General features: G+C 36.0%; 1 protein-coding gene across 10 annotated transcripts in view; it reads right to left on the bottom strand.

Annotated features, from left to right (window-relative positions):
• GRIK1 (glutamate ionotropic receptor kainate type subunit 1) overlaps positions 1–26,126 on the bottom strand; it is a 358,341-nt gene that overhangs the window by 9,241 nt on the left and 322,974 nt on the right. For 4 of the 10 annotated variants that reach the window (XM_019729912.2, XM_019729911.2, XM_019729908.2 and 1 more), the window contains 3 exons: positions 24,926–25,143; positions 13,059–13,284; positions 8,007–8,257 (listed from right to left, as the gene is read on the bottom strand). In XM_019729912.2, coding sequence (XP_019585471.2) covers positions 8,007–8,257; positions 13,059–13,284; positions 24,926–25,143 — 695 coding nt within the window. The other 6 variants (XM_074326232.1, XM_074326228.1, XR_012494071.1 and 3 more) reach the window with 4 other exon arrangements.

The raw sequence follows: 26,126 nt of genomic DNA, 5'->3' as shown, positions 1-26,126 counted from the left end.
CAAGTTCTATAGCTCCAAATAGCTTCTTAGGTAACATGCTTTGGTTTTAATTTTTAAAATTTTATTTATCTAGTCTGGAAGCTTATTAAAGTTAAGAATGATTCTATTTCTATAAACTTCATGATCTTTGTAATGATTTGCTTATGATTAATTGGATGGGAACTCTCTTATTCTTTGATGTCATAATGGCTGTTTTTTTTCTATGTCTGGAGCACTCCATTCCACGCTGAAGTACTAGCAAGGAAAGCTAATTCTCTTTACTTAAATAAGGATTTAACATGTCTAAGATAACTGCACAATCTTATTAAATACATATATTTATATAAATTTTGAATGTCTAGTAGAAAATTCATGCCAAAAACAAAAACCTTGGGGATTACATATATATTTATAAAAATATATTTTATATGCTTATTATATATATATATATATATATATATATATATACATACATACATATATATGTATGTATATATATATATATATATATATCCCCAAGCTTTTTTTTTTTTTCTGCATTGCTTCTATAGTTTTCTTTCAGTTTTTTACTAGACTTTAAAGATACCATAGTTGGAAGAGAATTTTAAATGCAACCCTCTCATTCTACAGATGAGAAAAGTGGTAAGAATGAGGGCTGTGCAATGATTTACCCAGACACACAGACATTTAGCACAGGCACCTGAATTCTTGGTTTGTGATTACCAAATCACCTTTCCAATGGGCCACAGACATCTTTCAGCATTTGTCAGGTTTATAAGACAGTGCCAACTTGTACATTGGAAAAGATACTTGTAAATGGATGTTAATTATTTCCTGGACTCTTTGTTAATTGATGAATGTTTGGGTTTCCAGGCAAAGGAAAGCCTCTTTGCACACTTAGAGAAATCACCTGATTAAAAGAGACTTATGCAAATAACTTGTTAAACAAGGTGATCAAACTCCGGAAGAAATGAAGCTGAAGGAACTTAGAAACACTGGGTACTGTGCCAAAGGACACTGAGGAAAGATCAATACCAATTTAGGGTGGGCATTTCGTAGCAATTATAGTTGGTAAAGACCATGTGATCAAGGCAACATTTTTTTGTGAACTTGAAAAATCTGAATATTTAAGTTTGAAACTCTTCTTCAATTGAAAAATTGGGCAGAAAGAAAGTGCTGGTTAAGCTGAATTAACAAGTTTTAAATGAAAGAAGGAACTACAGTAACTTCATTACATTACTCTGGTCTAGCTCATTATTTTTGTGTGTATCTGGATGTCTACATTGTGACATGGAAACATGTTGTAGAGTTGGGACAATTAGCCCTATTTGGGCTGCCACCTACAAAGCTCAGATTCTGTAGGGTGTGAACGCACACAGCCCATCTGTAAAGATGGTTTTCTATCACAAGAAAGCCCTTATCTTTGCAAATAGAATGTCTTGGAAAATTTAAAGGAGAATCCCATTTTCTGTGAGATCTGTCTCTATGGAGAGGATTTGGAGAGCAGAAACGTTTTTAATATGCTTGTGCATCTGGACATAAAGTTTCATAACTGTGAAAAGCCTAATGAGATGGTTCCTAAAGTTAAAACTGCAGCACCAAGCAGAAATTTTTCATTATCTGTAAAAGTTAATTAATAATGCCGTTTGGCTCAGTTAGATATACGAAAAATAGTAAAAGAACTAAGAATGCTTTGCCTTCCTTTTGCCTTTCAGGGCTGTTCAGGCCACTTTTAAATTGCTTCCTGGGAAGTAGACCTTTACAGTATAAAGCTCATGGGCTTGGAAACTAATCGAGATTCATTGTTTTGCTGCCTTACCACAGATGGCTCATCTAAAACATAATACTAGTCAAAGGCAGTGTGGTGTTTGCAAATAATTTTCCTTAGATGGGTTTATAATCATATCATGCAAATGATTTTCCTAAGGGCGTAATCTCTACCCACCATGTATTCCTTGGGGGGTTCCAATTTTCCTGGAAGAACTCTAAAATAATTCAATTCATGATTTTAATCTAAAACAGAATGACCTTTATTTTTTCTCTTATTGCATTAGCTTATAGACAGGCTTGTTAGGAAACAAATTTGACAACATTACGTGCTACAAGGTGTTGATACACTTGTGCATTGTTTTCATACCTCTCTGCTCTCTTCCTCACTCTAAACAATACTTCTCAACATATAAGCTACAAGACAACCTGCCAGTGTTAATAAAAACCCACACTTACCACCAAATTTGAAGTCAAAATGCAGTGGATAGTTGTAAAGAGAACTCTTACTTAACAACTGCTTTTAAATATCACAACTGTATGTAGGATTGTTGGGGGAAAAAACCCAAAAACAACTCATGTAAGAAAAGCTATTTTAAAAAAAACACCCTTTGTATTGGAAAATCTTAATGAAAACTCATGTACATGACCTAATTTTGGAGAAAACTGCTTATTCAATCAAATTTTTATGAACATCTGATGTGCGCAATGAGTTTTAAGCATTCACTTTCAGCTTTTGTTAAAAAATGCCAGTTCCTGGACTATATTCACTGAGGCGGAATCTCTGGAGGTAGGTCCATATTTTACATAATTTTGCCCAGGTGATTTTTGAGGTACACCAAAATCTGAGAACTAGTGATGTAAAAATAGAGAGTTTGAATATTTTTTTCATGTTCAAGCCTTTTTTTTTTAAAAAATCTAAATTTTACTCAAAATGCAATGGCCCCTGGTGGTGTCACTTAGTGGTCATTTACTTGATGACAAGAATTGGTTATCTGAGATCATGTATAAAAAGAGAAAGAGGAGAGGTTAAGGAACCTCGGTTTCTGAAATAAATTGAAGTTCCTGAAGGGAGGAGGAGGGCACAGAGAGAGAAGTAAACCATCTGCTTGATCATTTTGAGTAGGCCTAGCATTTATAATGAGACATGAAGATTATCAGTTGAATACAGTAAAATGTCTGTCTCCAAGAGGTGCACAGTTTGTTCCTGACTTTTCCCTTCAAAGGCTGTATTGCATATCGAATGCTGAATATATGTTGCTTATCTTGATTAGAATTAGTTGTCCTACCGAGAGAATCAATCAATAAACAGCAAAGGCTTATCTAGTGCCAATTATACACATAAGAGTCTGCTTTGGATCGCTACAGCACACTAGAATCAACTGAGTAGTTTAACAACTGCTACTGTTCTGCTTCCATTCCAGACTATTTAAGTTAATATTCCTAGAGATGAGGTTCAGAACTTCCACTTTAGGTTGTCATGTATTGCCAATTTCGTCCTCTTGGGTGCAATGAACTTGCCATTAATTTTTGTTGCTTGTGTGAGGAAAAGTGGTCTTAGAGACAGTTTGAACCTCTAAATTAGAAAACATGTTTTCCAAACTGACTTTGTTTTAAGGTGCATGATAAACTGTACTTGCTGCCCGTGTGCCAGAGAGCAACACTTAATTTCTCTATAAGGACCTAACACCTATTAACCGATATTTATTAACAGGACTTTATAAATGATTTCATTTTCTATGCCATTATATTATTTCATTTAATTCTCACAGCAAATACTGGGGGTTCCAAAAAAATGTATACACATTTTAAGAAAGGAAAACTGTATTAAAATTGTAATACTCAATGTATACTGATAACAAAAGATGAATACAAGTCACGTTTGACTTCTGCAATCATACGAGGCGCTCAAAGTGGTTACGATCAGCATCCAGACGCTTCTGATTATGGCAAACTACTGCTTGAGCAGTGTTGACCAAAGTGTCCACTTGTATATATTTTTTGGCACCCCCTCTATAAATTAATGTATTATCTTCATTTGACAAATGAAGTCCTAGGACTGAGGCTCTGAGAAGTTAAAAAATTACCTCAAATCATAAGTACTATTATTTATTGAATGGCAATTACATGCCAGGCATGGTATAAAGCATGTTGTATAAGAGACCCATTGCACCAACATTTCTTGGAGTACGATCTGTAAACTCTGGTCTGTCAAGATGCTTTGGGGAAAAAAAGATTCTGTGATCCAACAAGTTTGGGAAATGCTAGATATTTCTTCATCTTGTTGAAAATTCTAAATGCATCATAGGTAACATATTACCTACACTGAGATGGCGTTCAATAAAGGAACATTTAGCATATAACTCCATGGGTTAGTGGATCACGAAAATCTTATTTGACTAACACCTGTCAGTGGAACCTAGTTTGAAAAATACTCCTTCGCACAACTTTATGACCTAGACACTGCATCCTAGGACGTATTACATATTAAGAAACCAAGACTTTGAAATGCAGTCACTTGTCTATACTCACTAAACAGAGGCTGTACTAGAACTTGAACCTAAGTACGGCTGATTTAGAAAATTCTCTTCTGTTTCAAATGTGTAGGACTCCAGGTCTCTGACTCTGATACCTATTTCTGTTAGTAAAGGTGAAATAAAATTGTTGAAAGAATTAAATGTAATGCCATATGTGAAAAAATTTTGAAAGTCGTAAAGTAATGTATATGTATCAGAATTCGGTAGCATACAGCTTAAAGGAGTACACAAGTATTAATTTTTGGAAGGGATCATTTCTTTATCTGAACCTCTGAATTATGCTTTTAAAGGATAGTGGCTATAGAAACTGAAGTTTTGTCATTGTCAACCCTGATCATCTATACTTCATCAATCACCCATTTACCATTTTTGGTTTATTAGATAGTCCTTGGGAATATAAACTTTTGTAATTTCTATTTACAGGACCAATGAATTATGAATCTAAATAATATAATATTTAACCCAATATCTGATTCTGTTGAGTATAAAAATATGAACTCTGAACTAGGGCAAACAGTATGTTGCTTTCACTTCAGTAACAACAGTAAGTAAATGTTAGTGTAATTTACAAATATTTTCTTAAAAATACGTTTATTTAAAGAAGAAAGCAAGACTGAGAAGCAACCAGGGCAAGAGTCAACTTTCCTGAACATGCTTTAGTGGAGACATATAGAGTTGACTAGAGAGACTTGTGATTCAAAAACTGGGGACCATTTAAAGATAAGCAAAGAGAAGGCAAAATGTTACATGACTGCACAGATGGCATATTTCTACCTCTGAGCAATACGGTTTTGGGGTGGGGGCTCACTTCCTATGTCAAAAGGTGATCCCATTAATGAAAACAAAGAACAACTGCTCCCATTTTGGGGGAAGATGAAAGGTCTCTTCAATTCCCCTGCTCACTGTAAAGAGGAAACAAGCCCAGAGGAACGGCAGACATCCTCCATCATAACAAATTAAATATGCAGTTGGCTTCCTATGTCACCAAGCTGAGTTAGAGGGGGAATTATTTACAGCCCTTTGAGTGTGGGTGAAAAATAAATCCACAGAGATCTGTAACTAATGTGCATGGAAATTCTTTCCTCTATTTTCTCCTCCTTGCCCTTCTGCCCAATGCACTGGGAATGAATGGATAATGGCAAAGCAGCCAGACAAATGAGTGTGAAAGTTCCAGTGCTCAGAAAAGATTGCTCCAAGAACAACCACTCTATCCTGGTGGAGTGGGAAGGGAATGAAATAACATCTTGTAAAAAGATGTTCATCAGTGCAAAGAGAGAGGATAAAGTGAGTGGAAAATAGAAGATGCTGAGCATTAATTCCTAGCTGAGGACCTTGCTTGAGGCTTGCAAGAAATAACATACAGCTTGAGCAACAACAACAAAACACCTCACAGTTCCTTAGAGACTCTGAACGCACTATCTTTCTGAACCTACTGATAGTTGTTGAGCTGTACAAGTACGTGTTACTGGAGAGTTCGATGTTAATGAGCTCCTACCCAGGAATGATTCTCACCCATGTGTGCCTTCCTGAGTGAGGTTTCACGCAGCTCACGCTCTTCTGTGACACCAGAGATTTGAAGTTTCCTTTTCCTTTTCTGGATCACATTGTTTTAAATCTTTAAAATCTAAGACATCTTTGAGTTTTTGTCTAAATAATACATTTTAAATAGTGAAGTGAATTTGAATTAAAAATTAACATTGTTCTGGAATTGTAATGAAAAGATAGGGCTTCGGGTTGTTTGAAAGTGTGTGGATCTACAGAACCTTTCAGATAGGGAGAAGGAAACAGGGAAAAAAAGGTTCACAAGATGAAAAATAGTTCATAAAATTAGGATTTTGTTTTCATGTTTTGCACTGTTTAACGTCTGAATCTACTTTTTCGTGAGGAAATAGTTGCTTATTTTTAATGCATGAAGACAGAACTAAGACAACTTGATGCTACCGCAGATTCCTCTGTATACACACGTCTTGGAGTCTATATGCCTCAATTATGCCCTGCTTCAGCACACAATGTACATCTATTTCCAGTGCATTGAATTTAACATCTAGAGTACCTGAATTTTCCTATCTTAAAGGGATACAGAATTATGACTATGCTTCGTAGATACAGATAGCACTGACAACACCAAGTAGGAGAAACAATTTCTTCTGGGAACACCTTTTTTTTTTTTTTTTTCCTCTTTTAACTGATTACACGGTATGAACTGAGGACTGTGTCCGAATCCCTCTCTCCTCTCGAATTAATTTGCCACATTCTAAATCCGTAGATAAAGTGGTTCCAGAAGTAGAGTTGGTTGGATGGGTTTGCTTACACTGCAGTCCATAAAAGAAACAAAAAGCCTTGCATGCAAAAGAAATGAGAAAAGAAATATAGAAAAATGAATAAATTAGAAGCAAAAATGAGTGTTTAAATGAAAATTTAAATCAAATGAAGCAGGCAATCATGAGAAGCACATTAAAGCATAACATATACAAGCTTTTATTTGTCAAATTAGTTGCATAAAACAAGACACCTCCAGAGCAGATTGAACGTTAAAACAAAGCAGACCGGTCCATTCTCCCTTTTAATTGGACAGTTTCTCTATCAGGGTCCAGGAAAGGGGTACTTAATGTGCTCACAGTGGCCTTGTGATTTGGGGAAATTTTTCATGATGAAATCCGGTTATAATCATTCAACCTGGATTTGGGAGCTTAAGCGGAACTTCCATGTGAAGAAAGTGGGACTAGTGTGAGATTATTCATCAGAACTGGCTACATAATTTGTGGGGCTCAGTGCAAAATGACAGTGTAGGACCCCTGTTCAAAAATTATTAAGAATTTCAAGACAGTGACAGCTGAGCATTAAACTATGCAACTGTTAATAGTTCATTGTGTTGACATTCTAACAATATCTTTAAATTCACTGGTGGCCTAATATACTACAATGCCATGAGTTTTGTATTTTATTTATTCTAGTATGTTTATGAAGGAATTATCTTTAGTCACATTCATCTGATTTAGAAGAATGTAAACTAGTATGATTTCCATCAAAAATAAAAATAATAGACAAAAGCGGTTGGTTGTTGAAATCAACCATAATCCTAAATACAATTTTGAAAAAATAAAGTTTCTAATGTGTTTTATTGTCATTTTGTGTTGTTTATTGTATTCCTGGCAAAAACAAAAAGGTGAATTATCTTTTACAAAGTATACCTTGATAGAGGTAAGAGCTCAGTTTCAAAATATTATATTTATATCTTTATATAAATTGCTTTATATCAGTACATGGGCTCAGCATCTACATTAAGGGATGGTAATATTTCTCTCAAATATCTCTTTATATCTTTTCCAATTTTGGATTTATTTCTTCCCTGCTGTATCTAGGGTTTCTATCTTAAGAGCAAATAACTGGTTCCATAAATTAACTGACTTTGGAATTTCTGTACTGTCATTCCGAATAGAACTAACTGGGTGTAATGTATAAGGTGCTTTGCTTTCTTTTCCTCATTAATAAGTGATGGGGCTGAACTCTCAGCAGCACCTAACAGGGATTCAATAGCTCTTTGCTCTAACAGAGAAATGGCTCTTCTGGGCATCTAGTTCAATAGACTCTTACTAAAAAAGTGCAAACATCCTTAAACCAACCAACCAACCAACCAACCAACCAACCAACCAACCAACCAACCAACCAAACTTAAGACAGATAATACTAACAATTACCCAGGCCTCGAAAGAGAGGACTCACCTGTTCAATGTCATTGTTCTTCCGTGATTTGTATATAAATTCTCCGATGGCTACAAATACAGAAAGGACCAGTCCAGCAGCCAGAACAATGAAGATGCCCCCAATATTCTCTACTCCCAGAGCACTGGCCTCTTTGCTGTCTTCCTCGGGACAGCCATTTCCCCGCCACCACTTCTCTTTCATCATATGCAGTTTCCCCTCTTCTTGTAATTGCAGGATAGCAATAGTAATTTTGTCCCGGTAAGGAGAACCTATAAGTAAGGTCATTTGGATATTGGTCAGTAAAAGGTTGAAGAAGATGTGAAGAAAGATTATTGTCTTAGAGCTAACTACTTTATGGCTGTTGGGAAATCCACAAGTTGACTGGCAAAGGGCACACAAGTTCAATCCTATTTTTGAAGGCTCTAAATAATAGGAAAGGGGATAGCTGACATGTTGAGATGAACTCTTGCCTAGACTGTCTGTTCCTTTTAAACAAGGCAAAGCTGAGTTGGGAATTCTGTGATAGACCTCCGCTTCTTGTAAGGTTTTCATGAAGCTTTTCCAACATTAATTAGGAGGTTTCACTGTTTAGATTCTACTTTTTCTAGGCTTTTGATTGTCTGATATAGTGACAGCCTAGCTAGATAATCACTAGTGTCATTTCCTTTTCTTCCAAGGGAGTAGCTAGACATTTCCCAGGCTCCTTTACAATTTAGTGTGGTGTTTTGGCCAATTTCTAGGTATTGGGAGCTAAAGTGATGGAAGATTATTTCCAATCTTGTCTCATAAATCCTCACAGCATGATCCTCTACTTTCCCTTCCCCAAATACACAGCAGGAAGAAAAGGATTTCGAATCACTAGGGGTAGTGGAACCACCAATTCCAAGGAGCTTGGGTCCCAGGATGACTGCATGAATCAGAGTTCCTCTTTCAATTTACTTTGGACTGTGACAAGGTCAAGAAATAACCATTTACTGTGAGGCCACTAGAAAATTTCAGATGTTGGTTACAGTAATTAGTGCATACTGACCAATATACCTATTAATATACTATGAAGAGTAGGATTTAATTAATTCAAAGGTCCTATAAAATTCAGTTGTTTGGAAAATTTGCAAGGCCTTTATTGATATTTTTATAATCTATCTTTTAGTAATGTCATGGAACTTCTAATTATATTTAAGTTTAGAAAGCACCAACATTAGGTTGTGGTCATAGCTTGCTTAGTACTGGAATCCTATGTCAGTCAGTGCAAAGGAAGAGATGAAAGATGGGAAGATTCATTTACTCAATATCTCCTTGGAGACTAAGAATTGTATTCATATTTCTTCTACTTAGTAGGAATACACCCTGGCTCTTTCTGTTTGCAAACTTTTAAGTTTTGGATAGAAACATAAAAGTACAAAAACAAACAAACAAACAAACCAAAAAAATTGCAAAGAGAAAAATGTGACATCTTAAAACCAGAAGAAATCTTAGGAACCATACAGTCAAGCACACTAATTTTAGGATTGAAGAAATTTAGTGAGTGAAAGTAATAGTTATTGGCAGAGTCAAGAATTTAACTCAATTCTTCTTACTCTTCTAGTGTTATTTCCACTAATGCTTCTTCTTCCATCTCCTTTGTGTACCCACTCCCAAACCTCCACATACTTTACGTTCAATGGCAATGTTTAAGTTGGGAAAGTAGAGTGTTAACATTTTGGCTTGTGTCACTTTTTTTCCTTTTCTCCCAAGATTTTCTAAAGTCATAGTCAGGACACAAAATCAAGTTTAAATGAAGAGCAAAATGTTCTGGAATTAGATGGTGACTTTTCAAGTAAGAGTATGGATTTTTGGTGAGAAAATTGCTCTTGAAAGCCAAATGAGAAGATATTGACTGCTTGCTTATACATCCCCAGAATAATAGTGTCAACATTAGCACAATTAGTATACCCATAGCATGTGAGCAAGTAATTGAACTAGGAGAGCTCTGTTTTAATGTACATAAAAGTGCTTTGAAGAGTGTACAAATAATTTTTACAGTGGTGGCTACACCAGTAATCGCACAGTACACATAGCGGACACTCAATAAATGCTGACTGACGCGCTCCTGTTTTCATTGCAGACAGATGAGGATCAGATCTCTGTTTAAAGTTGTCTTTAAGGAAGGTAATTTCTGGCTTCCTGGTAATCTGTTTAAGGCTTCATTGCTCTCATTCTCTTAAAGTTTTATTTTAAATCCCTCAGGAAGCACATTTTTCAGAGCTTCTGTCCTGAGAGTCTTTACGAAACAAAATCTTCCATTTTGTGTTGTGACTGAGATGACTTTGCCAATCTTTGACTGTTGAGAAGAGTTTGGAGCCGTGAGGGACTCAGTCAGGGCAGGACTAGACGTGAACAGAGAATGTTTTATGTCTGAATATATTTTAGCTTCAATCTTTGTTGTTGTTGTTTAAATGGACTGAATGACATTGGAAGTGATTTATTAAAGTTACTTGAAAAAAATATATATGTATATACACAGATCTTCCTGAATAGCAACTGATCTTTCTTAAAGAGTCAATTCATCATAAAAAGAAATATCTCACAAATTTATCCAACAGCTGTATTCCCAATGGATGTATTCTCTCTGAGCTCTGCCATCTGTTCCAATTATTCCCTCATTGTTTTTGGTTTAAAAGCATGACAGGTTTATAACCATTATGAAAAATTCCTGGAGTGTATTTCTTTTCATCTAGTGAGGAAGACAGGGAGGGGTATAGAATCTTCAACTTTGGAACTTATATGTCTGAGTATGGATGAGGTTGGCTGAAAGCAAACTGAACTGGAACATTCAAGTATCTTTATTATCATACTATATAAAATATAGTGATATTCATTAGAGGGTCAGTCTCATTTACATGAAGGCAGAGTAATTTTCAAAGTGCTATATTAATTCAGGAGGGTTGCAGAAAGCAGCCCCTTTTTTCTCCCCATTCACCCCCCAAAAAAATTAGTTTTAGAGTTATAGTCCATTTAATAGAAAAAATACCCATTAAAAGTCTCATATTAAAGTGAAAATATTCTCAGAAGCAGTGATATACATTGTTGTTTTCTATCATTATTACTAGACAGGAAATTTGGTCGGCAAAGAGAGATGTTGAAAGGTGGTTGAGGTGGGGTTATGAGAGGAAGATGGACTGATAAAAATGCAGTTAAAAATTTTATAATTTAGTCTATAGTTCGATTGAGAAACTACAGTTGCTCCTCTAAAAATACGCAGAGTATATCACAATCAATTCTAAGTTCTTGATTTTGAAAAGATTCAGGCAAAGGCAACCCACTCCTGGTGTTCTTGTCTAACTTATGGCCCATTTAACTAAAAGCAGTAGTGATGGAATTATTAAAAATAGCATCTCTCTATCACCCTTATTATCTGAAATGAGGCGACAGTGCTTGGTTAAGGAGCTAGGACATTGCTTTTCAAGTCAAAAAAAGGCTTAATATCCTTTTAGTTAGTGTTTAACAATCCCTCTGGTCCGCTGCAGACATGTTGACTTAATTGTAGGAGAGCTTGCCACTTAGAGAAAAAAAAAATACACACTTCACTAACAATATTGGTATTTTCATCACATTGAAAATAAAGGAATAAAAATGCAGATAAACTTTCCCTAGCCTAATCATTCTGTAGTAGATTTTTTTGAAGACATACATGATAGCAGTAATAATAAACTTTCTTTCTCCGTAGCACATATTTCTAACACCAAGTAGATACCAGGGAGTCAAATTGGTTGTGTAGTACGGTAAAAGGTGAAGTGAATTGACCTGTATCTGGTTAATCAAATTAGTATTGATCAAAAGTTTGACCTGAGACACATCGTCTTTTTCTTTAAATGAATTTGTTGTTAAATTAAAATATCAGGACAGTTCACCTAAAATCTGATTTTTTTTTCCATGAAAAGTGGAATATCTAACAACCTTGCACTCAGATTCCCACATATACAATTGACTTATCTAAAAGACAGCTGCCCTCTTTCGATGAGTTGTGTGGTCTCTAATTCTCCATAGTTGCTACCATTCTCTGTTGCCTCCTCAAGCAAACATGCCTTATTCAATTATGAATGGTCTCTGCTTGGTCTCTATGGGCATTTGAGTTTGCAATCCCTGTCTAATGTTGAAGGTTGAACTGGATAATCCCTTTCAAACAATAATAATAATAACACAGACAAGCAAACTGAATCTACTGTGGATCCTTAATCATCTGACTTGCCTGTAACTAAGATTTCTGCTTATTGGACTGGAGCCCAGTGGTTTAGATGTACCCTATTCCTATCCTTTGGAATGCTTATGAGAAAATTACCAATGACTCACTTGAGAAGAGCAGGCTGCCACTGTACTAGATTTTATCCAATACAGTTTTCTATAGAGAGGGAATTAGTAATTATTCCTTGAATATAAAATATAGTTCTATATGTTAGACATGCAAGAAGACCTCACTGTATAAATCTGTATGACTATAAGGCAATACTATCCCCAGGGAGCACAATAGTACAAAATAAAGGAATAGGAATATTTGGAGGTTTTAGATAGTTATCATCGATTGGATTTAGCATAGTGCTGAGTTAATTATAATTTAATGTTTAGCCTTTTCCTTTTACAGATATAGTGTTGCTTTTACATCACTGACATGGAAATCGAGCCCTTCAACTTTTATCATCTATATGCATGATTAATTTTGTTATATTCCAATATAATTTAAAATTGAAAAACTATATAAATATGTATAGGTACTGATGAAAATAATGTCAAGAAGATTAATTAAGAAGCTATTCTTTTAAAAATATTTGTTTGTGATAAAAATAATAAAACCTATAGAGTTAAACAGATATCTCATGGTAGAACTTGAAAGATATAGTGAATTCAAAGTGTATTAGGTTAAATATCTGTGAATTTTCAATTGAAAACATGCCTCTGATCTATGTTGGAATTTCCCTTATTTACTAGTCCACTGAAGGCATTGTAGACCTTCTCAGGATGAGGAGTATATATCCCTTCTTACTTCATAATTGACATTGCCCTTCTTAGCCTTGGCTCATGGCTTGTCTCTCTTACCTATAGGTGTTCCCACTCCATAACCTTTGGAGTCAATAAGGCCCCCAATCTGAGTGAGGTTGCAATTTCTCTGAGTCACATACTCGATGTTGGTGGACTCCATCAGCAGGGCGTAGTCAGTGGTAAGTACTCGTTGTATCCCTTCATCATTGTTTTTTACCAGGGCAGTATGCTCTCTGCTGCTCATGAAAGCCCACATCTTCTCGTAAGTGGATATCTTTGACTTCTGCAGGGAAAGAAAGCACACCCACCAGCAGAAGAGTGCTGAGAAAATATATCCTAAAGCTGTTCAAATCCCAGTGGTTCAAAGAGTATAGGGAAGATTCTTTCTCCTCAGTCCTAACCAATATTGAAGGTCCTGGGACTTCAGTTTGTAATTGAGAAGAACTCAATTTACTAGAAGAAAACACTTAGAGGCACTGAGACAACTACTGAGAAAAAGAAGATCTTGCCTGATTGATGTAAGACTTTGGCTCAACGTTCTTCTGTTGATTTCAGTCAGGGAAGGAAGAACCTTGGTAGTATCAATGACAACATTTGCCTACTGGACTGTGACCACTTAAGAACAAGCCCTCAAACCCCAATGGGCCAAGCAGTGACTAGCTCTCTCTAGGACTTTTCTCATTTACTCCATTTCCCTTCAACCATTTAATTTCAGCAGGCATTGTTTTATTGGTTTCTGATATGTAAGTCTCAATACCTGACCCAGCATTCCTTTGCTGGGAACAGCTCTGGGATCAATCACATGATTTCTCTGCTTCATTTATGAAAGAACTGCCATCCACTCTTATGTTTTCTAGAAAACGTAGAATACAAAAGCCCTTTACAAATGACAATGCAGATCAGAAAACTCTTTGGACTGTATTTATATGCCTTTTAATGTATATATTCAATTTTAATTGTAATTATATTTTAGATAATGAAGAGCGAATATTTCTTTTCAAAGTGTTCTTTGCATTTGTCTTCTTTTTCATTCCTTGATTTTTTGATAGATTCAATAATAAAATATATTTATGATATATGCATATTATATATGCATCTATACATTCCACCGTCTCATTATCTTATTTTCTTTGTTAAAAATACTGCCTAAGGTTTCAGATTGTTTAGATATAAATTTTCTATTCTTTTGATTAGGGATCTATGATTATATATTCTACATTTTACTCAGCAATTTCCATATTGTTCCAATTATTTTTTTCTGAATTTGTCTTCACTTGCATCAACATTCCCCTCCATTTATTTGGAATATGAAAGATGTTATCAGAATTACTGATAATTTGGAGCTAACTCCACCTCTCACGCATGAAGATGGTGCCCACACATAGACAGCTTCCTTGGCAGGCATAGGGCGTATCATCTCAGGAGTGCAGAGAAGCTTAAAACATGATTTGGGGCCATAAGCAATACAAGTAAATGGAATCCTATAGAGTCAACTCTAGCGTGGGTATTCACGCTCAAGTGTTCCTGGGGGCTCACTCATTTCCTAACTCTATTTAAGACCTGGGTTAATGCTGTAGGCTTTATGAGTTAGGGTAGGACAGATGGCTTTGTTTTGGATTGTTAGGCATTTGAAGAGCCCCTTGAGAAAGGTCTTGTGAGACAAACAACAATTCAGTAAACAGTACCTTATAGATACTGGTATTTTATGGAAGCCATTCTGTCATGATGAGGCCCCTGTGAGTTACTCCTCAACCCCAGAGACATCTGCAAATTGGATCTCATGTCTCCATGACAAAAGCATTTTTTTGGGGGGGTCAGGATTATGCTTCATTTATTGTGTGATTTCAGCCTCTAAACATCTGATAATGCTACATTTATCAGAAAGTGCCACTTGTGCAAGTGCAGGGAGGTCAGCCTGTTTTTTGGCAGTAAATACACAACTGGGAAAATTATTTCTCCATCAGGCAACTACCTTAAGGGAAAATAATTTTCTTAGAAGAATGAAACTTTAAAGTTGTCAGAGACTTTAGAAACTGATTCATTCAAGCTGCCGTTTTCAGAGGAGGAGATATTTGGTAGAGAAGATTTGAAGATTTTGTGAAAGTGACAAAACTGGTTTGTATCAGAGCTAATACTAGGCCCCAGGACCCCTGATATCTAATGCAATGCTCGTTCCACTGTACCGTAGATTTGGGGTAGGCAGATGGCCATATTGCCAAAATTTTTCAGAGAATGATCTACCAGGTGTGACTCATGTGAGCATTGACAGTCTCAAAGTCATCTACTCTCAAGAAGTATCCACTAATCATGCCACCACAATACCTAAAGGCTGCAAAACGTCTAAACGCTTCCTCTCAATTTTTTCCTTGTTATATCACAGTTTGGTGGCACAAGTCAGCACGTTCTTCACACCGCACTTTGAGGAGCACTTTTCTATGGAGCTAGAGGTCATGGATATAATTCAACCACATTTACTTCTTCCTTCTTGAAGTAGAAGGTTGTTCTTGGAGTAAAATCCTTGAGGTGTTGGAGGGGGAACCTAGCTGGTATGGACTCCTTTGAACCATCAAAGGAAGAACATTTTCTTAGTAAGAAAACTATCACTTGGTGGAGAACTTGGTCAAGTTGGAGGTACAGGAAACATTCTAAATTCCTTTGACCTTCTCCTGTCTTCTTGCTCCAGCCTAATAATGGTCATCATAATGGGACAGAGAATAGCACTCTTCTGCTTTCATTTAATGTTCTCTTTCATTATGTAAACAGTTTGCTGTTTTGGAGCGCTATCGTATTCCACATTTGGAATTACAGACTATTTGAGAAGCTGGGGAGACTACATATACGGGAAGACTAAAAATGTGGCTAAGAAATACCCTTTTGAGCAATTAGAAATATCTGTGGATGGCTAAAGCGCCTTAAGATATACTGAGTTTTCTACCACTGGAAACCTACCAGGAGAACTTCACAGTTGGAAGAGTTTCACTTAAGGATCCTTCAACTTCCAGGTTCGGCTTTCTAGACCAATCTTTTCATACACTTTATGCATGTCCTGACTTCAAAGACAGCTAATTGAGACACATAGGTCATACTGGTTAGTGAAAGAGCCAATTCAGAATTAGGGTCTCTTTCTTCACTTTTGAGTTTTGTCCACTTTCATACCATACCATGTTCTGTAATGTTTATTTTTTGTTAGGTCAAAAAGTACTATCTTGGGAGTAGTTAAATTAGATTTACTCCTTTTTAAATAGATTTTCCATTTTAAGGTAAATCTTAAGAATCCTAAAAATAGGAGCATACTTCATGAAAAATTGTCATAAATATTAAAAGACCAAGCAAATTATTTGAATGACAGTCTGGATGTTTTTGCACTTCTAAATCTTCTATAGTCTCAGCATGCTAAATCGCTTTAAATAATACATAATTTAAAAATAGAAACAGTGATTGCCTCTTATTTTACTGAATGTGTCAAAGGTTAATTAGAATATTTGTAAAGTACTCTGAGCTTCTTAGCAAGTCACTAAAACTGAAAAGGCCTCACTTATTAAATCTGAAATCATCCAGGTATTTTTTTTTTTTTAGCAGTGTTTTTTTAACAGGTTTTTTTTTGTTTTTTGTTTTTAATCCTGGAGGGGCATCAAGCTTAGATAAATTCATTTTGTCTGTTTAAACCTGATTATGTGGCTATTCGGAAGCTGATGAAACACTGTTGGCAAAGAATAAGCATTTTTTCATCTAAAATTTGTTATAAGAAAGTGTTACTGTATCAACATTTGATGACCATCACTTTCTTATTTCACCTGTAATTCGTGCAAATTAACAGTCACTAGGAAGTGACTTACAATGTGTTTGTAGGAAGTTAAAAACTACTTCTTGAAAATGGTAATAATAACCAGCACATAGAGTTTACTGTATGCCAAGCACTAGTGTAAACACTTTGCATATATTAATTCATTTAATCTTCACAGTGATCATATGAGAAAGATGCTATTACTTCTTTTTCACAGATGAGGAAACACAACACAGCATGAAGAAATGGTGACGCCAGGATTTGATCCCAGCAATCTGGTTCCAGTGTCAGTGTTCTTAACCAAAAGGGAAACGACTATTTGTTTTCATACACAGAACATCGAACTCATGACTTGGCTAATGTTTCAGCAGAATTAAATTTTCTGAAGAGATCATTGCAGTAAGTAGTTGTGGCATCTTTCTATTACAATCAGAGCTGCTGCAATTCTTGTCATCATCATATAATGTATGGGAACTATTTACATTAATTTAGGCAGCTTACATTTGTCTGGACAAAAAATTATACAGTGTTTTAAGAGGTGCAACAATTGGAACCTAGAAGAAAATGTAGATATTGTTTATGTCTTTTGATGTAACAGCATTTTGCGTTCCATATAGTTTCATTGTTTTCAGTTGCAGAGTATCTGCTATAACATATAAAATATGTGCAATTCCAGAGTGTAATCATGGTCTTAAGTCTGATAGAAACTCCAATTTATAGATATATCCCTCTAATATCTTATTTTTATTGAGACAAGCATTATTTATCACATTATTTTTTCAACCAGGTTATGGGGCTTCTACAATGAAGATGTATAATATTATTCAATAGAATGAATAAATATGCAGTTCTACTTCAGACTAATATGTCTGGAGATTTAATATACAGAATTATGTTTATATATGTTTATTTTTACATATATGCTTAGCTCCACACATATCCATACACACTGGGGAAATTATTTATATTTGATCTTTGTTATCTAATTAAAATTGATCTTATAAATATGGTAAATAGAGAGGGTGCCAAGAAAATGTATATACATTTTAAGAAAGGAAAAGCTGTATTAAAATTGTAATGCTCAACAAAAGATGAATACAAGTCATGTGTATACTTTTTTTTGGCACCCCCAGTATATATATGTTGAACAAATGAAGTACCAAAAATAATTATGTTTTAAAATCTCCAATATACTTTTACTTCAGGTACATCCTGATGAAACAGCTATATGAAACTTATGAAACAGCTATATCAGAGGTGAATAGTTGCCTTAAAAACAACTATTTCCTTTAACACACAATTAAATATATTATTTCATTAAATACTAATTTTCATGATATTTAAAAAATATGATTTAATTTACAAAAATCACTCAGAAGGAAGAGTATTAAAAGAAATCAATTATAGTATAATGAGGGGCCTCTGTATTTCAAGTATGTATAACATAATCATTGCAGTTGATTATACTCTTGAATTGAAAGTTATGACATTTGCGGAATCTCCAAGGTTTTAAAAATTCATGTGTTCCCTTTAAAAAATTCCCTCAGTGGGATTTAAACACCTTTGCTCAGACATTTTTCATGTTTTTCTCCTGTCTAGTGTTAAAGATTGGGCCATTACAAGCAATATAGTTGGTTTTGACAAAGGTTAACTTAAACTGACCTCGTGGATTTCTTCCCAAACAAATACATTTTTAACCTACAGGGACTTAACATTTCGGACACTGATGATAAAATTAGCTGGATCCTTTAAACATGAGCTAATAGCTCCTATGTGAAGAGTGACTTCCTATGCAGGGAAGTTTGAGAACTATCTTTCATCTTGTGCTTTCTTAAATGACTATTTCTGTCTGGATCCTGTCTCCCCACAATGGCTCATTGCTTCAATTCCACTGGTGCGGTGCTCAGTAACTTTCTTGAAATGTCTTTTGGGTTGATGACAGCACCTAACCACTCTGTGGAAGGAGATTATAAAGGTTAGAGAGTCCCTTATTCCCACAGTTCCCAGACCATGAAAGCCAGAAATGACAAGTCTGTTATGACTTTTTAAACCTATTTTATCCAAGCCATTTTAGACTGAATCATGATCTAATCTATGTAATCCTCTGGCTTGGGTCTGAGAGGATAGTGATTTGTTACAAAGCAAACTTCTGCTGAGATTCATTTCTTACATGAGAATTTCCTAGCTACTATGGCTCACAAGAACTTCTTCCGGTGTACATACCATTTCCTGTCTGCACAACACATACTTCTTAATCACGTGTTGCAGTGTATTCAACAGGTCTATATGCATCTTATCCCTCTATTGCTATTCAGGTCCTCAAATTTTGCACAGAATTTTATACCTTTTCCCTCCCTATCCCTTACAGTGCCAACCTCAAACACTGGTCTTATTGAAGATTCTGGAAAAAATATAAATTGAGTTGAATGAAGTTAAACTGCCTCACTCTGCTTCTCAGCTGACTTCTGAGGGCAGCCTTGTTGTCTGTTGCCTACCTACCATCTGGAAGTGGTTCTTTTGCAAATACAATGTATACACTCAGGAACGGCTTTTAAGGACTAAAGTCTCTGTCTGGCCTGGCCTCTGAAAGTCTTTAATGTCTCAGGCTCTGGTACCCTCTCTGTCCAGTGGTCACTGACAGGAAGAAAGCTGAACAAAGACCAAACTAGAGTTTTTTTTGTTTTTTTGTTTTCCCCAAAAGGATTGATAAAATAGGATTAATAGCTAGGGATGTGGGTTGGATAGTAGTGGTGGTGATGTTGGCGATGATGATAATACTATCTCACTTTTTTATTTTTTATAATTTGCCAAGTAGTATTGTAAGCACATTACCTCTATTAAGTCATTTAATCCTTAAAATAATCTAATGAGTTAAATATTATCCTCAATTTACGGACAGAGCAATTGAGGCACTGGGAGCTTAAATAACTCGCCAAGGATTACACAGTTAATAAGCAGTAAATTCTGAATTTGAACCCAAGCTGTTTGGCCCCAGAATATGCAATCTGAAGCACTTCATTGTAAGTTTTAATTGCAGAGAGCTGAGAAACCAATATAGTTAATATCATATAAGTAATTAGTATTATCCCAAGTAGAAAAATAGAAGAAAGTTTGTTGAAAATTTAAATGAAGCCCCTTGGTATTCTGAATTATTAACACACTAGCTTATAAAAAGAGTCCATTAATTAATTGATGGTCTGACAAGGAGAAATAATCAGTCCCCTGATTTTGGAGAATTTCCTAAGACATCTTCAGACAGGCTCTGGACAGTTGTTAAAATGATCTCCCTCTCTTTAACTTGGTCCTTCCTGCTAATTGGCCTAGGGGTGACTGACATCTTTTGACCAAATAGGTCTTATATTATTCACAGTGCTTAAGTCTTTATGACTCAGAGTGCTGGTGACCTTGAGAAAATTTCATGGTTAATGAGCATCATTAACTGAGTGACATTGGCCACACAATTTAGAGTTGTTCTTTTTTTTCTTTCTTTGTGGACAACATCAGCTAGAATCTCTGGGTGTCTTTCTAAAGCTTTGAGAATGTATGTGGAATTGAATTTATGATTTAATCCTAGTTCTCTTGTGTAAATTGAGTCAATGATCATCGTTTATCCCACATACAAAGGACTCAGTCAAGAAAAAAATGCTTCAACCTCCCCTGTCTCATACTCAACACTTGCTTAATAAATGTCAGTCATTCCCTCAGCCTTACCTGAATTTAGATGATGGTTAGTGGAACCTCATCTGAGATATATTAAAAAACAAACAAATAAACAAAAAAACCACAAAAACTAAATTTGTTTTTTGTTGTTTGTTTTTTTCATGTTGAAAATCAAATATCCCAAACCTGAACTCTCTAAGTTCAGACTGTCTGTAAGAATAGCCAAGTCTAGGAAGAAAAAGTCCATGGATTTTGATAGAAACTTCAGTGAGCAACTTCTGGCCACATTTTTTCGAGGAGAAACTTCACTAGAAACATCTCTTGCTTGTGGCCCAGAGATCAAATGTGAGGGACTAGCAATTTTGTTTGTTCATAGATTTTGGTAATTTCTATAGTCCTTTTTTTTTTTGTAGCTGCCTACTCTTTTGCTGTAAAACAATTTAGAATCAACCTGAAAGCACAAAGACAGGTTTCTACTATTTGTATGCTGCCAAAAGTATATATATGTATTTCATTTTCTTTTTCTGGGAACAAAAGCACTCTAAGTTGCACTGTGTGTGATGAGAAACACTTCTTACTAGACATTTTCTTGTACTTGAGTGGAGATGGGACCCATCTGAATAAATGGCTTCTGTCCCAACAAGGGATTCGAATGTGCCAGATTAGATTAGGCAAATGTAACTTTCCTTATTCCTTCTGCTGCTCAAGAGAAGACATCGTCCTTGATGAAGAGAGAATAGAAGAGGGGAGGGAGGCCCTGATGGACAGCAGAGGTGAAGTATGTAATGTGGAGCCAGGTCAACACTGAGTTCTTGTGAATGTAACTGCTGTCACTCACTGACTTGGGTGGAAGTACCCTGAGCTAAAAGGCTGCAACGTTTCCTTCCCTTGTGGAATAAGCCAGTTTAAGAACACTGAGTGTGTATCTCTCTGCCACTTTCTGACAGCTTGCCTCCCTCAAGGGCAAAACTAAATCAGATTTAGTCCTTGTTCTCTTTTTGCAAATAAAGTTCTTCTTGGTAAATAGGGCTGCTGGGCTATAAGCTGACTTGTAGCTCGAGGCACTGGGCAACTGTGTCTTTTCCTGTGTGAATCTCTATGTATCCTTCTACTGTGGTCTGAACGTGTTCCCCCAAATTCATATATTGACATTCTAATCCCCATAGATGATGGTATTAGATGAGGCTGTTGGGAGGTGCTAAGCCATAAGAGTGGAGCCCTTATGAGTGGAATCTGTGCCTTATAACAGCCTCCAGATAGATCCGTTGCCCCTTCCATCATGTGAGGATACAACTCAGTCTATGACCTAGAAGAAGCCCTGCATCTTGTATTTCCAGCCTCCAGAACTATGAGAAAGACATTTCTGTTACATATAAGCCACCCAGCCTACGGTTTTTTTGTTACAGCAGACTGAATGGACAAAGACTCATTTCCACCTCCCTCCTGTCTTCCCTCCCTCCCTCCCTCCCTCCCTCCCTCCCTCCCTCCCTCCCTCCGTCCTCTGATAGAATTCTACCTCTGAATTCATTTGTTCATTTATCAAAAACATATTTTCTGAGTGCCTACTATGTGACAGGCACTGTCTTAGGTTCTGAAAAGGTAATGTAAACAAAACAGACAATTCTCTACCTTCAAGGACACTACCTTCTAGAACTCTCTAAAGTTTTACTGAACCCTGGCTGTTCCATCACTCATTTTGAAAATTTCAGCCAAGTTATTTAACTGAGCTGTGCCTCACTTTCCTCATTGTGCAATGTGGCTAATACTAGTTCTTACACCAGTTGGCCTTTATAAAGATAAAATGAAATAACATGAGGTGTTACAATTAAGTGTGTGAACTTGTTGCAATGATGTTGCTAACCTTTTTTGATATCAGAGGGATTATTCATTATGAATTTGTATCAACTAGACACAAACAGTGAGCCAAGTTTCTATTTGGAAGTGCTGAAAAGGCTGCATGAAAAAGTTAGACCACCTGAATTTTTTGTCAACAATTCATGGCTCTTGCATCACGATAATGCACCAGCTCACACGGCACTGTCTGTGAGGGAGTTTTTAGCAGCTAAATAAGTAACTGCATTGGAACACCTTCCCTATTCACCTGATCTGGCCCCCAATGACTTCTTCCTTTACCCAAAGATAAAAAGGAAATATTGAAAAGAAGACATTTTGATGACATTCAGGACATCAAGGGTGATATCATGACAGCTCTGATGGCCATTCCAGAAAAAGAGTTCCAAAGTTGCCTTAAAGGGTGGACTAGGCGCTGGTGTGGGTGCATGGCTTCCCAAGGGGAGTACTTTGAAGTGATATTCAGCAATGAGGTGTGTAGCACTTCTCATAGGATGAGTTCGCGAACGTAGTTGTCCGACCTCATTTATGTACAGCATTTAGAAGCACAGTGTGTGGTTATGCATTAGTGCACAATACGTGTTGTTATTCTCATTGTCGTTGCTGGTGCTATCACCATACTCTTTCTATCTGAGATGCTTAGAACCTCATCATTTACCTGGTGACCTGAGAGACCACTTTCCCTTGTGCCCCATTTTCAGGACCAGGGAGCAAGCAGGAGGGAACCCTAAAAATGCCGTGAGCATAGCGCATGATCGTTGTGGGGAAATGCACAATCTAAGCACACCTTCAAGTGGTCACCCCAGGATCCTGCCAGGGAAAATGGGAACTGACACTCTTTATATTCAAAAGGCATGCGAGCAGAAACAAATCAAAATGAGGTTAAGGGCGGCTTTGTGAATACATAGATTGTTTGCACAGTGGCAGAGTCACTGCTTTACAAAGGTCAGCCACCCCTTCTTTTGTATTTGTACTGTAGCAGAAGGTGGAAGAATATTCTCTGCCTCTACTTGCCCATTTCCCCATACTTTAAAAATCTTCATTTTGGTGAAAGAGGTAAATCATTTCAGATATTATTAAGACATGCCCAGTTCTACTTTGGCAGTATCCCTCTGCCCTCTATTTCTTGCAGGTGACTTGCCTGGTTTCTGACAAGTATCATGATCACTCACTAGCTTGGGGTAACTTGTCTTTCTTCACACCGTTGATTTTAGGGAAGTCAAAGCTTTCAGAAGCTTGGAGAACCATGTATTTTATGTCCTTTGCCCTTAAAACAACACTATCCAGGGAAGAGGCAATCACCACACTTTATACATTCACTAAATCCACGACATATTTCTTAAAATTAAAAGAATGTTTAAAGATCACCTTTTTAACATCGAGGGAAAGCAAATCCCCATGTTTTACACTACTCTGCTTTTTGATAAACCTCCACATATAGTTTACTGTTAAAATAAGTTTTTATCAATTAATTTGTATTATTAGTTATTAAGCCAAATTTACTGCATAGGTGGATACCTACTTTGGTGAACCAATACTATTTACAAATACTATTAATTTTTCTGATCCTAAGTTTTTTGTTTCTAAATTAATATTCTTCGCAAGTCTTTGGCTGCTCAGTCCTGGCGTGACAACTTCATTTCTGGTAATCTGGATGTGAAAGCTTGATAAAGGTGTATTTGGAGTTTATTTTGGTTACTACTGCTGTGTTCCTCTTGAACACACCTCTTGAAAGGTTCAAGTCACTTAGAGCAAGTATGTGGCTTTGAACAGATAATTTAGCCTCTGAAGGCTTTGCTGTCTTCATAAGTAAAGCGAAGTCCCGAGCTTTGTTATCTCTAAGGTATTTTTACCATCCCTAAACCTCCCTAGATCTATTTAAATCCATTCTCCCCCCATGGGAGCTATAGTAGCTGAGATTTAATAATCAAAGTACTAAGGTTTTTCCATAAGCAAGGCAGGCATCAGTTTCATTGCTCTGGGTAATTTAAATACTTGAACAATGAAATGCACTTGACACTAAAACTATATGGACTCAAAGTGAATTCTTCGTTGGTGCCTCGGAAGGCACTCCAGGCTGTTGGAAAGCTTCCGGCCGTGCTGGAAGCGCTGTCCTCAGTGCAGATGCAATATTAGACTGGAACCCCCTGGCATTTTGTAAAACTTTAATTGACCAAATAAACTCCAATATCAACACATTTACTTGTCATCTGTTTCTATCTCATCAAGTACAGAACAGAAAAAACAAAACTACGTTATTCAAGTATTTGGTTGTCAGAATTTTGGATTAAGAAATCTTTATTTTGTGGGTTTCATACGTGAGTGATTAATTAATGAGTAGTTAGACTGTATTTGAAAAATACCATTTTTTTTAAAGGCAAGAAAAGATATTGAAGATACTCATCTGTGGATCTGAGCATATTAAATCAGGGATAGAGGGACCAAAGAAATTGCTTCATGCTGACTGCTGAGGGCACATGTGTTCTTTGTAATGGAATTATATCCTTAAAATTTTTGTTTTACAAAAAAATTGCCTAACGTCTCTTGTTTTGGGGAGAGACTTTTCTATTCCACACTCCCCTCCACCCAGTAAGAGCTAACCGTTGAGCATTCATTGTCTGTTTCTTACCTTGAAGAAGGTCATTGTTGATCCATCTCTGACTGCCCCATATTCTATCTTGGTTTGCTTTGCCAGATCATCTGCTGAATCTATGGGGGACTCCATTCTCTCTACTGTCAAGAAGGCGGCCAGATTGGCAGTGTAGGATGAAATGATGATTAGGGTGAAAAACCACCATATCCCTCCAACTATTCTGGTCGATAGAGCTTTGGGCATCAGCTCTGATCCTGTGATGGTACCATCAGAGTAAGAGAGTTAAACGGAGTTAGGAGAAAAAGGAAGACTTATAATTTGAACTGTTCTAGGGAGGTAATGAATTTTTGTGACATAAAAACTGTAAATCCATCAATGACTTAGTCTCACATGTAGGTGAAATTGATGCTTTTTTTTTTTTTTTTTTTAGAAAATGGAGTAAAATTTAAATGATTTTACCATTAATCACTGCTGCTGCTTAAAATGTAATTTATTGACATTTGATAAATTACATTTACATGGTTTTAACCCTGAGATAATCTTTGTTTAAAATTTATAGCTAGTTTAGTTACTTAGATTTGAGTTTAGTTGCTTAGATTTGAGTTTGATTTGCTTGTTTTGTTTGAAAAGTCAGTCCCCAGACTTCTGACCTTTTTATTGTCTAATATACATTTTATTGTGTGAATAAAATGGTCTAGGCCTTTATACAACTATGAAAGCTTTGAAATGTTAACTTATTTTTATTTAAAATTAAAGAATGTGAGAAACTTTCAAAAGATTAACCCGTCATGCCATTTATCACATGTTCTTTAATAAAACAGTGGGATTTTACAAATCAATTTAAATAGGATGCAGTGATATTTGACAGTAGATGAATTGTTTTTATTGTCTTATGTTACTTTTAGATTCAAAATTAGTTTTTACTAGTGTAGGTTCTATTTGACTGAAAAATAATATATTCAGTAAAAAGCATAATTTTGTCCTTAAAGTACTATTTCTTAATTATATAATACTTCAAAGACTGGCTGTTTCTCAGGTTCAAAAGGGGCCCTTCCTGATTAAAAAAACAAAAAATAAAAAACAAAAACATTTTAGATGTTTAGATGTCATCAGGTGATTCCTGATTATTTGTAAAAGATAACATAAAGGCATTTAATGTGTTTACCAAGAAAACCTTTCTCTCTAAAAGACAGGGTGTATGAGCTAAGTTTACTCACAAAGAGGACAAACATATGTG

This window comes from Rhinolophus sinicus, linkage group LG01 (genome assembly GCF_036562045.2).
Source record: "Rhinolophus sinicus isolate RSC01 linkage group LG01, ASM3656204v1, whole genome shotgun sequence".
NCBI lineage: Eukaryota > Metazoa > Chordata > Mammalia > Chiroptera > Rhinolophidae > Rhinolophus > Rhinolophus sinicus.
Note: the sequence above shows the minus strand (reverse complement) of the source record. Positions and strands in the feature narration are given on the sequence as shown.